The sequence below is a fragment of the Carassius gibelio genome, chromosome A18, assembly GCF_023724105.1.
Source record: "Carassius gibelio isolate Cgi1373 ecotype wild population from Czech Republic chromosome A18, carGib1.2-hapl.c, whole genome shotgun sequence".
Taxonomy (NCBI): Eukaryota; Metazoa; Chordata; class Actinopteri; order Cypriniformes; family Cyprinidae; genus Carassius; species Carassius gibelio.
The window spans coordinates 25,624,740-25,642,253 of NC_068388.1; the positions used below are offsets into that span (position 1 = coordinate 25,624,740).

General features: G+C 33.9%; 1 protein-coding gene and 1 long non-coding RNA gene across 3 annotated transcripts; one reads left to right on the forward strand and one right to left on the reverse strand.

Moving 5' to 3' along the window:
• Window positions 1-7,790: 7,790 nt before the first annotated feature.
• Window positions 7,791-12,198, forward strand: LOC127933793 (uncharacterized). Of its 2 annotated transcripts, none has more exons than XR_008147566.1 (11): window positions 7,791-8,133; window positions 8,763-8,913; window positions 9,157-9,376; window positions 9,489-9,762; window positions 9,845-10,022; window positions 10,146-10,222; window positions 10,326-10,506; window positions 10,642-10,890; window positions 10,975-11,146; window positions 11,570-11,704; window positions 11,880-11,976. XR_008147566.1 is itself a non-coding variant. In XM_052530774.1 (11 exons), exons 1-11 carry the CDS (start codon window positions 7,861-7,863, stop codon window positions 12,107-12,109), a joined length of 2,154 nt encoding a protein of 717 aa, XP_052386734.1. In that variant the 5' UTR covers window positions 7,793-7,860; the 3' UTR covers window positions 12,110-12,198. The 2 variants fall into 2 exon arrangements, 1 of the variants encoding a protein (XP_052386734.1); XM_052530774.1 differs by having other exon boundaries at window positions 7,793-8,133; window positions 11,556-11,704; window positions 11,880-12,198.
• On the reverse strand, window positions 11,706-12,798 carry LOC127933817 (uncharacterized). Its single transcript, XR_008147573.1, has 2 exons — window positions 12,695-12,798; window positions 11,706-12,563 (listed from the first exon to the last, which is right to left on the reverse strand). It is a non-coding gene; the product is annotated as an uncharacterized LOC127933817 (long non-coding RNA).
• Window positions 12,799-17,514: the final 4,716 nt, after the last annotated feature.

Sequence of the window (17,514 nt, forward strand, 5' to 3'; positions counted from 1 at the left end):
CCTAGTTCAAAATCAAAAGTATTCATGTTAACCCAGAAATGCAACAGAAAGAAAGTTGTGGTATGTTACTTCTTTCTGACAAAATGCAAAGCCTGGGGAATGTGGGAATAAACAGACTGGTCAACTGGACACAGAAACACCTGACCTTTAACCTTGATCAAAATATAAACTTTAAAAAAAGGGGTCTGGTTAACCAGAAATAATCTTTAGTACTGACCATTATGTAATTCAAAACCTGTATGATTTTCTTTAAAAAAAGAACATATTTTGAGAACAAAATGGAATTCAATGTTTACCAAAATTGTAATATGGAATTTGCATATTGACATTTACCCCTTATGTTGTGTTCTGGACATTTCTGGAGAGGATATTATTTTTTCCCATAAATGATCTGTATGGAGAATTTCATTCAGGTTTCAGGCCCCACACAGATCCTGCACTTGTTAAAATTACAACAAAATTTGTGCTGCGTTCGACACCATAGATCATGACATACTCATAGATCGATTACAGAACTATACGGGTATTCAAGGGCAAGCTCTAAGATGGTTTATATCCTACTTGTCCGATCCCTACCATTTTGTTTATTTAAATGTGGATTCATCTCATTTTGCACCAGTAAAATATGGAGTCCCACAAGGATCTGTCCTAGGTCCCCTTCTATTTTCAATATACATGTTGCCCCTTGGTAATATTAATAAAATACGGAATTAGCTTCCAGTGTTATGCTTTGATACTCAACTATATATCTCAATGAGACCAGATTAAACTTAACTAAATTATTTAAGCTAACAGAGTGTGTTAAAAATGTAAAAGATTGGATGACCAATAATTTTATCCTATTAAATTTGGACAGGACAGAGATATTACTTATTGGACCAAAAAACAGTAAACAGAATCTTGTAGACTACAATTTGCAACTAGACGGATGCACTGTTACTTCCTCTAAAAAAAACCCGGGTGTTATATTAGACATAAACTTGTCTTTTGACATCCATATTTCCCATGTTACAAATACAGCATTCTTCCATCTTAGAAACATTGCCAAGCTATGGAACATGTTACCCGTTTCTGATGCAGAAAAGCTAGTTCATGCATTCATGACCTCTAGACTGGACTATTGTAACACACTTCTAGGTGGTTGTCCTGCTTCTTCAATAAACAAGCTACAGGTAGTCCAAAATGCAGCAGCTAGAGTCCTTACAAGGTCAAGAAAATGTGATTATATTTCCCCAATTTAACAGCCTCTGCACTGGCTACCTATTAAGTTACATATTACATATCAGTTACAAATTATTATTATTTCTCTATAAGGCCCTAAATGACCTAACTAGCCTTATACCTTAATCCATCACTCTCCCTAAGGTCTCAAAACTCTGGACTTTTGGTAGTTCCTAGGATAGCAAAGTCCACTAAAGGAGGTAGAGCTTTTTGCATTTGGCTCCCAAACGCTGGAATAGCTTCCTGATAATGCTCGGGTAGCGGTGTACGATAAATATCATACGACAATTAATGCGCATCTCGTCAGTAAAGCCAGTTCTCTAATCAGTGGTAAATTCCATCACGTGTGTGATTTCACATAGAGCAGCTGTTATTATATGGAGCCGTTGTTAACTGACTAGCTGCGCAAATAAACGCTGATAATGAAGGTGGGTTTGCGCAGCTAGTCAGTTAACAATGGCTCCATGTAGTAAAAACTGCTCTATGTGAAATCACACACCTGATGGAATTTACCGCTGATTACATAACCGACTTTACTGACGAGATGTGCATTAATTATTGTACGATATTTATCGAGCACCCCTATGTCGGTGTATGAATGAGTGTGTGATTGGGTGAATGTGAGGCAAATTGTAAAGCGCTTTGGATGGCCATGTGGTCTGTTGAAAGCGCTATATAAATGCAGTCCATTTACCATTTACCATTTACTATGTTCGGGGTTCAGACACACCCTCTCTGTTAAAAAAAAATAAAATCTATTTTGACAAGCATTCGAATAATGCATCTCATAATTAGTGGCTGCAGTTGCATCTGATCAAATGTGCAGTATTATTTTTAACTTGGTTGGAACAGCAGCTACACTAAAGTTGCGTTGCAATGATTTGGTTCATATAAAGCGTTATACAAATAAACTTGAATTTAATTCAATTGAATAAACTTAATTTTTCACGTTTTGTATTTCTTTTTGGAACTTATTTATTTTTTAAGCCTCTCTAGCAATTTTTGCAACCACCTAATTGTATGAAAATTTTGGGATATTGTGTAAAACAAATAAATAAAGCTGGATGGAAACAAAAATGTGTTCCCTTCTGTCTGACACTCACACCAACTCAGACATTATTTCAATAATGTCATCACCACATTTTCAACTTTAGAGGGAAACATAGCTACTAATCTAAGCTGACGACCTCAGTTATTGGCAAAATTAAATATATATAGATTTTTGAGCAGGAACACCAGAGAAGGTAAAGGATGTTCAGCACAACACAAGGTTTATGTGTTTCCAGTGTGCGTCTTTTAAATGTAATGCCTAGTTTTCCAAAGAAACTGCTTAAAAATCCATCAAAGCTTGAATGGAAGAAAAAAAAACTGACAGAAATAAAAACAGGAACACATCTTTAATCAATTTGAAAGGTACAAAACTAAAATTGGCATAGCAATCAAAAGTTGTAAACAAACACATTAGTCCAAAGCCAAACACCATTCATTTAAAAATACGACTAAAACTGCCTTAAGAGGAAAGTTCAGGGATTGTACGGGTTGCATCTGAAAGATTCTGCAGTATTGAAGGACCAAATCATGTAAATCTATCTGGTAAAATTCCAATTCTAAATCAATTTTTTTTTATAATTTAAACAGTGTTCAGTGTTGCACGCACACAAAGTGGTGCATTGAAGGAAATGTCAAGCTCTTAGACACTTATAGAAGTCCCCGGAAATTAAAGGTTGTTTTAGTTGAAACTCAAAAGTTAATTTAGGCATCTATTTGGTTTTTGCAATGGCTTGCCATTGAGTTTCATGAAGAGAAGCATTGAAGTTTAATGTTGTCGGTGAGCTTGACCTCATAAAAAAATGCCCAATGACCCTTATTCATCAGCATTGTTGTGCTGATCTGCTCTGCAGGCATATTATGTGCACAACATTCAAATGTTCCTATATATCACAAGAAAGCAGGCCCGGGTAATCCCGTTGTTTCTTTTGTCCTCCCTCCTGATTAGCCTTCATTATTGACACGTGTCGTCATTATTCCACCACACTTGAATACCTTACCATGCAATCACTGTTTCCCAGAGAAAAGGTGCTCAGCATCACAAAGCTAACATGCAGAACACAACAACTGAATCAAACTACAGCTGTACTTAGTAATTAGACTTACACGGTATGGTTTAACGACACAGGCATATGTATTTTTGAGTTTTCGCTCCCGGGGTTTTATCGAATGAATGTTGTTGTAGGAAATCTAAAAAAATAACACACACACACACACACACACGCACACATGCACACACACACACACACACACACACTTAGAAAATTAGATAATTAGCTTCTTGTAACAGCTCTCAGATTCTCCACAAGAAAAAGTGTGACTCTTTTAATGTAATTATAAAAATACAAAAATATATGAGAATAGTTGAAAAGGTGAAGTTATATGTAAAATTATACATTAGCATATTTGGGAAATTAGTGCTTATAATTTTCAATATACTGGAATATATGCATTGACCACATAGAGTATGGCTATATATTGATGCATATAAAATGTTATCTTTAGAAACAAAGCATTTTTATATGCAATAGCTTTATTGAAAGACTCTTTCATAAGTTAAAGCATGGGTTTTCATAAAGCTTAACACATATTCATAAACTTTTTCACAATTTATATTTTCCTCATAATGGTTTACATATTGCACATACATGTCCCCATACATAGATGTTCAAATATAAATATGCATACCTATATTATTCAGTATCTAATTATGTACATTATTGAGTGTGTGTGTGTTATTATGCATGTTTTGTGTGTGTGTGTGTGTGTGTGTGTGTGTGTGTGTGTGTTCATTAAATAACTTAATATATTCATAATGAATATATTTTCATAGCATAAAGGTAGTTCAGGACATTTTTAATGAAGTAAAAGAAAAACAATGTTGCTGTAATGATGCTATAGTCTGGCTTTTCATCTGCACAGCTATTTTAGAACACTGATTTTAATTTAATCATGCAGTTATTATTTGTGTGTCTTTGGGATATGTATTTACATATTAATGTAAGATGAATATTACTTTCTGTTACCATCAAATGCTGATGATGCACAAATTCAGCCGAATGTCCTAATTTTCTGTTCTCTGAAAAAGAACAGACTATAAAACAAGCAGAGCATTAATAACTACAAATATGTGCCTTTATAATTTAAGCATTTCGTTTTAGCTTACATAATGAAAAAAAAAAAAAAAAATGAACTTCTTCTCCACCAAAGCACAAAAACAAACTTCAAAATGCAGCACAAACTCTTTTTCTTTTTTTTGAGAAAACCCATTTTAGCTCCCTATGGCTACTTTATCTCCTTCATTGTAAGTTGCATATACATTATCAAATCAGACGAATTAGGAAATTAATCTCCTGCACAAGCTGCATGATTTGAGGTATCATTCACGTCTATAACACACAAACAGCACAAGAGGAGACGTAACACTTCTGGTTATTGATGTGTGAATTAAATAGCTACGGTGACACTTGCTAATCAAACTCCACTAATTAATAAAATCATCAGTTACAAGACAAACAATATCAATAATTCTAATGATGATAATAGCAGACAGCCGATGCGAGGATAAGGCTAGACTTCAGACTTTCACAATGCTGTGGAGAGACACCAGTGGTCTTTATTATGATCTATATCCGAAAGGTCAGACAGGTAATGCAACTCTATAACAACTGTTGGCTTTTGGTATTTCTGCTCCATTAAGCTCTAAGATGGGCCTTGATTGAACTGTTAAATAAGGCAGAAGCTGCAGAGGAAGGTCTGGGTAATGGTCTTTTCCAGCACAGTGGCTGTAAACACTGGCCTCATCACCGCTGGCTCATCTTCTCCTCCTCCATACCCTGTCCATCTAAGTTTGCCTTTGACATTCGATTGGGCACTAGAACCGAACAATTTGGACATGCATTTGAACAATTTCTTACTTGTACTGAACTACTGTAGAGCCTTTCCGGAGATATGTCATATTAAAATATGACTGTTTTACTGTGAGACAAGTCTAGCATGGAAATCAACATGTAAAAACATTATAACATGCTGCACATTTAAATAATAAAAAGGCTGTGGATTGGTTAACATTCAGTTCCCTCGGTAAAAGATCTAACATGATATTTCATATAATTCAACTAGAAAATAATGTAAAAATAATAATAATAATGTAAAAAAAAAAAAAACCTTCACTTATCACTTTCTATATATTAGTTTTGACCTCAGCTTCTGGGAAAGCTTATGATGAAATTCAACATGTAACGTTCTCTTTTTTTTAATATTAATATATATAATGTAATTTTGTTTTATTATACAGCATATTATTTATTATTAGTAGTAGTATTACTGTTATTATTATTATTAGTAGTAGTAGTAGTAGTAGTAGTAGTATTAGTATTATTATTATTTTCTTTTTACTTTGTGTGTCTATTTACATGTATATTTAATGATTTGTTTGTTTGTTTTTTCAGTTAATTTAATTGTAATCATTCACACTTTAAATGGCAGCCTTTTTATGATAAATGTCTGGATTTATTATTATTATTATTATTATTATTATTATTATTATTATTATTATTATTATTTTATTTATTTTTTATTATTATTGTTTATTATTATTATTATTATTATTAATATTATTATTATTATTATTATTATTATTCTGTGTAGCTAAAAGCATGGCCAATACAGTACGTATTAGATTTTTTTATGTATTATCGCTGTTTCTACCCGCCACTCTATTTAATTTCAACACTATGACGATGGTAAAAGCACTATATAAGGTCACATGCTGTCAGTGAGGATCTACACTTATATCTTTGTCCTCCAAGCTATCTGTTTTGTATTGATTCACAAACTATTGAGCGCTCACAGAGACACAGAGGACCTGTGTGTGTGTGTGTGTGTGTGTGTGTGTGTGTGTGTGTGTGTGTGTGTGTGTGTGTGTGTGTGTGTGTGTGTGTGTGTGTGTGTGTGTGTGTGCGTGTGTGTGGGCTCCAGGGTTTTATTTCAGTACGGCACACAGTACTTGAACTATGCACCATTATGCCACCTATTCAAGTGTGCCTCAAATGTCACCCAGAGGACAGCAACATATTAATAATCTTTACAAGAAGAACCTGCATATCGAGTGAGTGTGAATTGTTTTCCAGAATCGTTTCATTACTTGCTCATCAAATTTAGGAACTGCAATTTCATTTAAGGAAGATTAAACGTTCCCATGCACTCAACACTAAACGCAAAGTCATCTTGTTAGGTGTTGAACATGCAGAGATGAGCACTTAAATATGAACAAAACTCTAGAGTGGATAGGACCAGATGTTGTCTAGGGATGTAGAAAACATGATGAAAACAAGAAAGAAAGAGTACCAATCTAATTCAAGAAAGACATTAAAGAGGTTATAAAAATGATGCTACAAGGCACATCTAGTGACAGACAAGTCAAGAATGCCTTTATTTCACTTTGGCTTTACACAGATGGACACAAAAAGAGCTTGAAAATCCAGTCACTTCACATTAACGCAGTTCAACTTCCCTCAGAGGGAGACATTAAAAAAGGTTCTCTTGAAAACACACAATCAGCTTAGCAAAGCAAAACAGTTTCACAGACGCAGAACACATTTTGGACCAGACCCAGTTTAGTTTTCTGTTCGGAGTCTCGAGGCTGGTTAAATATGGCCATTTAAGCATATTATGGGAACTATTAATGCATTTCAGTTTAATAACATTAACCCTCTATATGTTTACCCCAGATCAGTTTTACTGTGTATTAAAGGCATTCTCACATACAAAGATAGAGACCAGCTAAGAAAACGAAATAATTACATGCAACAGTCAAGCATGTGTATATACAGCATTATAGAAAGGAGCAGAAATGTTTAAAAAAAAATAATGTGCATGAGGTAAAAATAATGTTTTTAGATGATAAAATGTAATAATAGGAAAATAATATCCTATTTATTAATTATGATTTCGATATCATATTTAAATATATATATATATATATATATATATATATATATATATATATATATATATATATATATATATATATATATATATATATATATATTTTTTTTTTTTTTTTTATTTTTATTTGGTTTTCTGTCATGAGTTTTAATCCGTCAAAAAGTGGAAATTAACAGAATAATTTAACACTTTTAGATGAGGGAAAATTTGAGCTGGCTACTTGGTCAACTAACTGGTAAAATCAATAGTTTCACAAGCCCTGTTTTATATATAATAAATATTAAATACTTTAAACACATAATTAATGGCCCATTTAAAGGGGTGATAAAACACGATTTCACTTTTCTAACTTTAGCTAGTGTGTAATTTTCCTGTTTGAGCATAAACAACATCTGCAAAGTTACAACGTTCAAAGTTTTAAGCAAAGGGAGATATTTGCTTTTAAAGAAATCCATTTCTAAGGACTACAGCAAACGGCCGGTAGGGACTACACGACATTCCTCCAGGGTTGCTGACGTCACTAAGCCCAATATTTACATAAACCCCTCCTCCGAGAATGATAGATTAGGTGGGGGGCGAGGCCATTTTACATTGCTGTGGAGATTGAGAAGAGTTGTTGTATGCTGGAGTATTTTTGCCGCGATGCCGACGAAACGCTGTTATTTTCATCCGGATTGCAGGTCCACTTTGTTCAGCCTTCCTAGGGACGGGGAAGTTAGGGATCAATGGTTAAAATTTATTTTTAACTCGGTCCCTCAAAATTATTACCCAAATCTCGCTCTCTGTGCTGCACATTTTACGGAGGAAAGCTTCCACAATCTTCGCGAGTTCAATGCAGGATTCGCCCAACGGCTTGTCCTGAAAGATAGAGCAGTTCCAACTTTAAAAACAGAAGCTGTTTACGGGCCACAAGCTGTAAGTATGACTTATTTTTCGTCGATGTGTTTTACTGTATTGGTTTGTATTGCTATTGGCTGTATTGCTAATTGTGCGTTGTATCAAGGAAGTGAACAAATAACAACGCTGTTTGGCTCTGCAAATCAGTTAGTTAAATGCTTATTCATACTTAATGCGACAAACACCCTAACGTTACGAACTTTTTTTCTTAATCTCAACAACGAACTTGGAATTAGTGTATATTATTCTTTGATTATAGAGCGTTTATGTATTGTTTATCTACATGTTTGTTTATCTGCAGGCATGCTAAACATGGTTCTGTGTTTGATTTGGCTGCTATAGTAAAGCCAATGTTTTTGGTTAATAGTTATAGCGACATATATTTGGTTATAAGCGTTCTAAAAATACAAAAGTAACGATTCCATTCAGTACCGATTACTATAGATCTTCACTCTTTAATCAAAAAATAACTTTGAGGACTAATACAATTTGTCAGAACAATTATATGAAAATCTTGCTTATGAAGCTTATTTTTTGTGGTCCAATGATTATTATCCAGTAATTTTTTCTTACTATTTTTACATGTCAAATGTATGTTTTAAGCTGTAATTTGATCATTGATTACATATTGTCATTATTTCTTACAGACAACATCTCAGCAGGGTGCGAGTTCCCAAGAGCTCCCCACTACATCTACACTTCATGAAGTTGGATGTCAGTCAGACCCTATAGAGACCGAAACTGTAGCCACAGAGATAAAGCCGAAGATGCGATCAGTGGGCACACAACTTTCAATGGGTACATTGAGCAGTTTCCACTTAAGGAGCAAAGGTATGAAATACAGACATTAAATGTGTTTGTGTTACTTTATCATATGCAGTTCTAGTACATATTGTCTTTTTTTTATCATAATTGTCATACCGGCTACTGAAACGTATGTGTATTAGAAAGTGGCTTATGTTTATCACTGTAAAAAAAATTGTAATAGCATGACCGATGGTTATGAGTAATTGTATTTTTACTTTTTTTTTGTACTTGTAGGCATTCAGGCAATATATTATGGTCATGATGTGGGTACCCAAACAACTGACATGTTTCCTGATGTGCAGCTGTCTTCAACACCAGTAAGGGGCTCAGTCTTCAGGCCCAGTAAGAGACCTCGTCTGGTGTTCGATGAGGAAGAAGAATCAGAATTAAATGTCGAACCCACTGATTCCACATATAACCCAGATTCTGTTGTCACTGAAGAATCAGAATTGGCGTAAGATATAAATACATATTTACGCACTTTTTTACTAATACATTTGTGTTTAAAAATATATAGAAAACATGAAAGCAACTTCCTAATATTTATTCTTTTTATATTGCCTTAGGATAGATCCACAGCCCGACCACAGCGATAACAAATACATTGTTTTTGAAAGCTGTCTTCGAGAGCTGTTTGTGTCCTGTCCAATTTGTAAGACAAAGTGTGTTGTCCAGAGCAGACGAAGGGGGACTTTTGTTGCATTCACCCAGCTTTGTGAAAAGTGTAACTACTACAGACAGTGGCAGAGCCAGCCCATTGTTGGGAGTACCCCACTTGGAAACCTGCTATTGTCTGCTGCAACGTATTTTACCGGTGGATCTTTTAAACAACTAGAGAAGGTATTACAATTTACAATAAAATTCACAAAAAAATACTGTGTTGTTTCAGTATGTATGTACTGTATGATTTCTATGTTAATAGATTTTCAAAGCCATGAAGCTCCAGATGATGCATTTCGTAACTTTTAGGATTCATGCCAGGAATTTCATTGAGCCTACCATAATACACAAGTGGAACCAAGATCAACTGAATCTTATAAGACAGCTGCAAGAGGGAGGAAATGTTGCTGTGGCTGGAGATATGCGTGCTGACACGCCAGGTACGTTTAGAGTATATTTTAAAAAATCACACCGTTTATTTTATAGTCTTTGAGTTCTCCTAAAATATTATGATACTGATGTTCTCAGTAATGTTCTATATCTGATTATGATGTTTACAATAGGACACTCAGCAAAATTTGGCAGCTACACCATTATGCACATGGAAACCAACAAAATTCTGGATCTTCAACTAGTTCAGGTTAGTAATAAAGCATTTAAAAAAAAGTTAAATTTTCTTTTATCTGTTATTGTTTATACTCTACTCTGTTTATACATTTGAAATGTTGTGTACCCAACAACAGAGCAATGAGGTTGGTGGAAGTTATCATATGGAAAAGGAGGGATTGAAGCGTTGTCTCGATAAGCTGGAGTCTCATGGTTTAGCTGTTGACTACATCGTCACCGATCGCCATCCGCAGATTCAGAAGTACCTGAGGGACCGCAATATCACTCAGTTCTATGACGTGTGGCACTTTGAGAAAGGTAATTATTTATCTTTGTATTATTAATTGATACTTATTCAGTTAATTGTTAAACCTAACTTGTACATTTATATTTTTGGGGTAATTAGATTTTCTTGAAATAATGATTGTACAACCAAGCTTTTACTTTGTACAGGTTTATCTAAGAAACTTGACAAACTTTCAAAAATGAAGGACTGCGAGGTGCTGAAAAAATGGTTGCACAGCATCAAAAACCATGTTTACTGGAGTGCGATTTCCTCTGAGTCTGGGCCAGAAAAGGTGGCGAAGTGGAATTCACTGCAGAACCACATACAAAATGTACATGTTCATGAGAACCACCTCTTCCCCAAGTGTGAACACCCAGACAAAGTTTCCAGGGATCCAAAAAAATGGTTCCAACCAGGTATGACTGTATAGAGAGACAAATGACAATAGAATGACAGTAAAATTTTGAGATTTTCTTCATATTTGATCTGTTTGGCTACAGGATCAATAGCGCTCCATAAAGTGGAAAAGCTACTATACAACAAGAGAGTTCTCAAGGATATAGAAAAGCTCAGCCACAACTTTCAGACGTCATCGCTGGAGGCTTTCCACAGTCTGATTTTGCGTTTTGCCCCAAAGAACGTGATTTTCCCTTTCATAGGAATGTTGTGCAGGTAATAATCTTTGACATGTTCAGAAATATTTATAAACATTGTTTCTAACAATTTTTATGGAAATGTTTTTTTTATTCATTATTTTATTAATATTAATAATCTTTCCCTATAATAAATAATGTTCTTTCCTAATAAGGAAGAAACAGGTAAAATAGGTTAGGAGCCTTGCCTGTGGCCCTATGTTATCTATGTTATGAGTAGCAGAGATATAAAGAGATCGAAGCCTCCCATCTTGGCGAGCACTCTCACATTCTCTTGACTGACTGTGCGACTGTGAGCCTTTCTTGCAAGAAAGAAACCATTATAATCATTGATTGAACATTTGTCTCTTATTCTGAATTGTTTGTTTATTTGTCACAACACAGTTTACTAACCTTTTCATATGTTATGGATTGTCCACTGATTACAGGCTGTATCTTGCAGCAATGCACTATAATGAAAATGCTAACCGTGAGCAGGCAACAACAACTGAAGGACAGGCTGTGTATAAGTTCGTTTTTCCAAAGTCCAAAAAAGGGGAATGCACAGCAAAGCCAGTGAAAATAGAACCAACATACAGTAAGTTGTAAAATGTTTTATTAACAATAATATAACAAAAGCTATAATGAAAGAAATATAAGCTTACAAAAAATATTTATAAATATTACACAAATGTTAATTATAAAACAAAGGTAGATTATTTATCAGTAATTATATAAACCCATAGAGGGACTCAGTATTCTGTTCTTTACAGACTATGTCGATGACCTTATGAGCCTTCTGTTACATAAAGTCTTTGTGGACCCCAAGCCATATGCGGAAGAGCTGCATGCAATCCCCATTCCACCTCCTCTGTCATCACAGTATGAAAAACCTTCCAAAGAAGAGGTGATTGCCCAGCGTGTGTCACGATTCAGTCGAGGGGTGGCCGGAACCCAACATACTGTCCCGCTGGATCAGGAAACTGTAGGCGGATCCGGTTAACAACACATGAGGGGATGACAACCCTCACACTACGTCCTAGGTAGCCCCAGCACCAGCTGACAAAGCTGCGATTGGCCAGATAATGGAAGCGCCTATGGCAGGAACAGAAAACCTCAATATTGTGTATAAAACCAGTGGTATATTGGAAACATGTATATGTGATGTGAAAATATGTTTGATAAAAATTGATATTTTGATTTAATTTTTGTCTTTGAGTAACATGTCTTGTGTAAATATATATTTGTTTTTTATTTATATTATTTTACACAACATAATTTCATTAAATTTAATAAATACTTACTCCTCTTCATTTCTGCGTCTCACTGGTCCATAGTCGGCTCTAAATATTATTGATATTTTGCAAAGTATACGGATTTAAGCAGTTTGGTTCAAAACCTGGATGCTCAACCATATATTTAGGAGGGTCTGGAACCTCCATCATTCGTTTTACAACCTAAACAGTAATGTAAGACAATGAGAACATACTGTACAATTAACCTATGTTCATATTTTAAATATGAAAAAAGGATTAGACAGAACTATTAACACGTTATGCATAATTTTGGTACTAGCTTATTAAGCTACCTTCTGTATTTCTTTGCAGCAGATGTTTTCCTCTTCAGTTGGCATTTTTGCACAGTTATTACATGTACACCTAATAAAATATATATATTTTTTAAATAAAAAAGGTTCTTGAATACTTTTGTTAATAGACACTTATTATTGTTATAAATTCAACATCAACTAATTAGTACAATTAAATAACAGCGTATCTAAAAAAGTATTAGATCACAACAATAAAAAACATAACATTCTGAAACGTCATTTAACAGCCGTTCTTGAACAGGAAATGCTCGATCATCTTCATCAAAATTTTCTGGGTCCGATTCGGGCTCAAATTGGTATGGTTTTATTGACGCCATTGTTTCTAATACCCCCAAAGCACAGACTAATGGTAAAGGTAAGGGGCATGACGTTACCGAAAAACACACCCAGTGTGTTGTGATTCGCTAGTCGGTTAGCGAATCACAACACACTGGGGCAGCTAACCAATCTGAGCCCATTGCTATTTTTGTGGGACTGGCTTCATAGAACCCGGAAACCATCAGACCGTTTTACAAGGAGGGACAGAGCAGTGTAGAGTAAAGGTAAAATATATGAAAAATAATGCATTTTTTTAAAAAACGAAGCATGAACATATGTTACAGTGCACCCCACAAACACAATCAAGCCTTCGAAAAACCGTGTTTTACCACCCCTTTAATTTGATTGCATATCATAATAATAGCCCACACTTACAGTTGTATAGCGGTGACTATATTGTTGTAATACTGTAAACACTTTCAAGGATTTTAACAGTAAAATATCCATATTTTGAGTTATGCATATTACAGTAAAGTGCAACAATTACTGTTTGGTGCATAATGGAGGTCAAAAAGCATCTACAAAACTACTTCAGTCACCTCTCGCAAACAGAGATGTTGACTCAGACAGCAAATAAATTAGCACCTGACTTTGGTGTTTGTCAAACAGTAACCCAGTCACGGGTGGGAGGAGAAAAACACTGATATTTTAGATTCAGATGGCAATAAAATACCCAAATGGCCTTTGTAAATGCTGAAAATACATTGCGTCCCCTTGAGAAACAATTAGCGTGTGAATAGTGCAGTACACAGGATTCACCTTGATGAGTAAATCAAGTCCAAATACATATATAAACTGCATCCCTGTTCCTGAACACAATGACTAACGCTGAATACTTCATTTTCAACATTATGCATGAGTCTCTTGAGTCCTGACCTCTCCTCTGCTCATCTGGGCGTTAGAAAAAGACTGAATCAGGTGCGTTTGCCTGCTGTAGGGGTAAAGGTGAGCCTTCAGACCTGTGTCTCGAACAGATGCTTTCTATTCTCTCAACCGCTGCCTCACATATGGACTCAATGCACAAGGTCCATCGAAGTTATTATATGCAGGGCTGAAACTGGAGACTTGCATCGACTTTAAAGTCATGAAGTACTGTTATTGTGTGTTTATATAGTTATAATAACTGGTTAAATAAATAAGTGCATTTTGCATTTATTCACTTGTATGCCACTCATCATTCATCATCATTAAGATTTTGTATTTCAGTCTTGATTTCATTACATTTATACTTGCATATAATCATATAATGTTCATAAAGTTCAAATAATTATAATTACTCATTATCCGAGAAAGGTGTAGACTAAAGCCTAAGCTTATTGTATCTACTCGTTTAATAATAAATGTCACTTGCACTTCTAAAATTAATCTATAAAAAAAGATCCAAAAACAAAAGAGACAAAATGACCTTATACCTCATAACAGAAAATACCCACAACTTTTTTTATTTTTATTTATTATTATTTTTTTTTTATGGAACACATTTAGTACTGTGCTAATAACATGACATTTTATTTTTTTTCAAGCCAAAATATATTCTAAATATTATTTTTTTTTCTTGAACTGAAATACATGGAGGGCAAATAAAATGTTTTAAATTCCTTTAAAAATATGCATGTGTGTGTGTGTATATATATATATATATATTTTTATTTATTTTTTTATAGTTTTTGAAAAGGTAAAAAAAAAATTGACAAAAAATATTTTGGAAGAAAATAATTTACAAATATTTATAAGCAAATGTATTTTAGGCTTTTTTATTTCTTTCTTTTATCTACACATTGAGGATTGTGCTACGAACATGTTTTTAAATTTTTTTTATGAAAAATATACTTAAAATAAATGTATTTTCTCGGACTGAAATATATGGAGGGTAAATATATCTTTAAATACCTTTAAACATATGTATTTATATTTAAAATAAGTAAATAAATAAATACACATGTTTTGGACCATTTTTTTTTAAATAATATATTTGTATTACTAATATATATATATATATATATATATATATATATATATATATATATATATATATATATATATATATATATATATATATATGCACGCACACACATATTTTATGCAATTTCAATGAATGGTGGCTTTCAGGCTTTAAGAAAAAATGTAAAACAGCATTAAATTATAAGAGTGTCCACATGACTCTACAGGAGCTTTATTTGAGAGATAGAAAAAAAAAAAAATTATCTTCTAAGAATCTACAAATCATTCTTTTGAATCAATGATTCAGTTAATAAAAACGATTCAAATGATTCATTCTTGAACTGGATTGATCCAAATATCGACTCACTGATTCTGAGATCACCAGGGTCACTGTTCTTTACAGTTAACTACACTGCTACGAGAAAATATGAGTCAGTTTATCATGTTTGCAGGTATTTGTGTTTTTGTGTTTTTGTACAGCACAGAAATGCCTGCAGCAAACAGAGCCACATTTACTTATGTCCAGGTAATAGTTGCTGTTGGCTTCCTGCTCAAGTCTGATTTAATTCCTACTTGGTTCTTCCAAATAAAGCAGGATTTATTTCTGTGTTTAATTATCCCAAAGCTGGTGGACAACATCTGTGAAGCAGCAGAGAGAAAGGACTGATGGTGTAGGAGAAAAAAACAAAAAATTAAAAGAGGAAAGAGTAGTAGATCATTTTAGTCTCATCTTACAAATTCAGATCGAGCAAACACGCACAAAATCACGAAAGACTGTGGTCCCACAACTGATGAATATCACAGTTCTGTTTAATGTCAAACATTTATCCACATCTCATACTAGAAAAGACATAGAAGAATAATTTTAGAGGGTTTGTATATGTGGTCACAACATGATGTTTTTTTTTCTCAGATTTGCATTGCTAAGGCTAGCCTGCCTTGAGATCAGTGTTTGAAGCTAATCTTCACAGCTGGGAAGAAAGTGTTGTGTTTTATTTCCTTGCAGCACATGTGAGCCCACACTGCTTTACTGCACGCTGCCAGGCTCTTTCCAGAACAATCCCAATGCACTCATTCAGGGCCGTGGAAGAGCAGTTCACTGACCGCCGTTCATCTGTGAATTATATTCAAATGCATGCCTTAGAAAAAAGAATAATGGGAAATTAATTTGTAGCATTATGTGAAGCTCAGCGTGCGGCTCTGAAAGGCCTGCTGAAGAACACAGGATATTTAGACAGCTAATCCAGATGGAGCGCAGTGAATTTAAGAGTAATCCTGCATGATTTCCGGAGCAGCATCGCACAGTCATAATCCAAAGCCCACATCTGTGAGGAATGTTGCTCCAGGATCATCCTGAAACTAGTGTGATGTGTAGAAACTAGAGAAAACAAGACGAGTTTATGCTTAAACAGCTCTCAGTCCATCACGCATAGTTTATAGGGATTTGGAAAAATGTGGTGAAATCATGAATCCATTGTCTGGAGATGAAAGTCAGAACAGTTGAGTCCTTCCTTCTAGAAATGTCTAAATTAAAGCTCTTTTTGAATCGCTCTCTCTATATATACTTTATCACAGTACTTATATATTATTGTGTTTTGATTGCTTCTAATGTCCTCATTTGTAATAGATAGATAGATCGATATTACTGTATATATATATATATATATATATATATATATATATATATATATATATATATATATATATATATATACATATATAATTATTTTATTCTGAAACGTTTAGTGAAAAGTTCCATAAACTAAAATATGTTTTATTTTATAAATATTTCAATTATTTTTAAATGCACATAGTTTTATTACTGTTTCAGGTTCAGTTTGTTTAAAGTACCAGCAAAGTAAAGTAAGGTTTTGTAAAGAAAGTTTTTATTATTATTATTATTATTATTATTATTATTATTATTATTATTATTTCAGTTAATGTGGATTTTATTTCAAGTAATGTTTTTTATGGTTGAGTTTACTATAATAATCCTGCACTTTCACATTGGGTTAAATAACTCAACTCATCTCTCTCAGTTTATATGAATTCATAACAACATAATGATATCAAAAAGGATGAAATCCTTGCACAACTGTGATTGATTGATTAAGTAAGCACAACTCTTTCTTTTAAGCGAAATAAATAATTACCGTATTTTTCGGACTATAAGTCGCACCTGAGTATAAGTCGCATCAGTCCAAAAATACGTCATGACGAGGAAAAACATATATAAGTCGCATTTATTTAGAACCAAGAACCAAGAGAAAACATTACCGTCTACAGCCACGAGAGGGCGTTCTGAGCTGCTCAGTGTTAGACTACAGGAGCACAGAGCAGCAAAGAGCGCTCTCTCGTGGCTATAGACGGTAATGTTTTCTCTTGATTAATTTCACTCGGTTCATGTCAAATTAATTTCGATAAATAAGTCGCACCTGACTATAAGTCACAGGACCAGCTAAACTATGAAAATGCAGTACTGTAAAAGTGTGTAAAAGCGTTTGTGGAACTTTAAGATATTAAGGACTTACAATTTATTA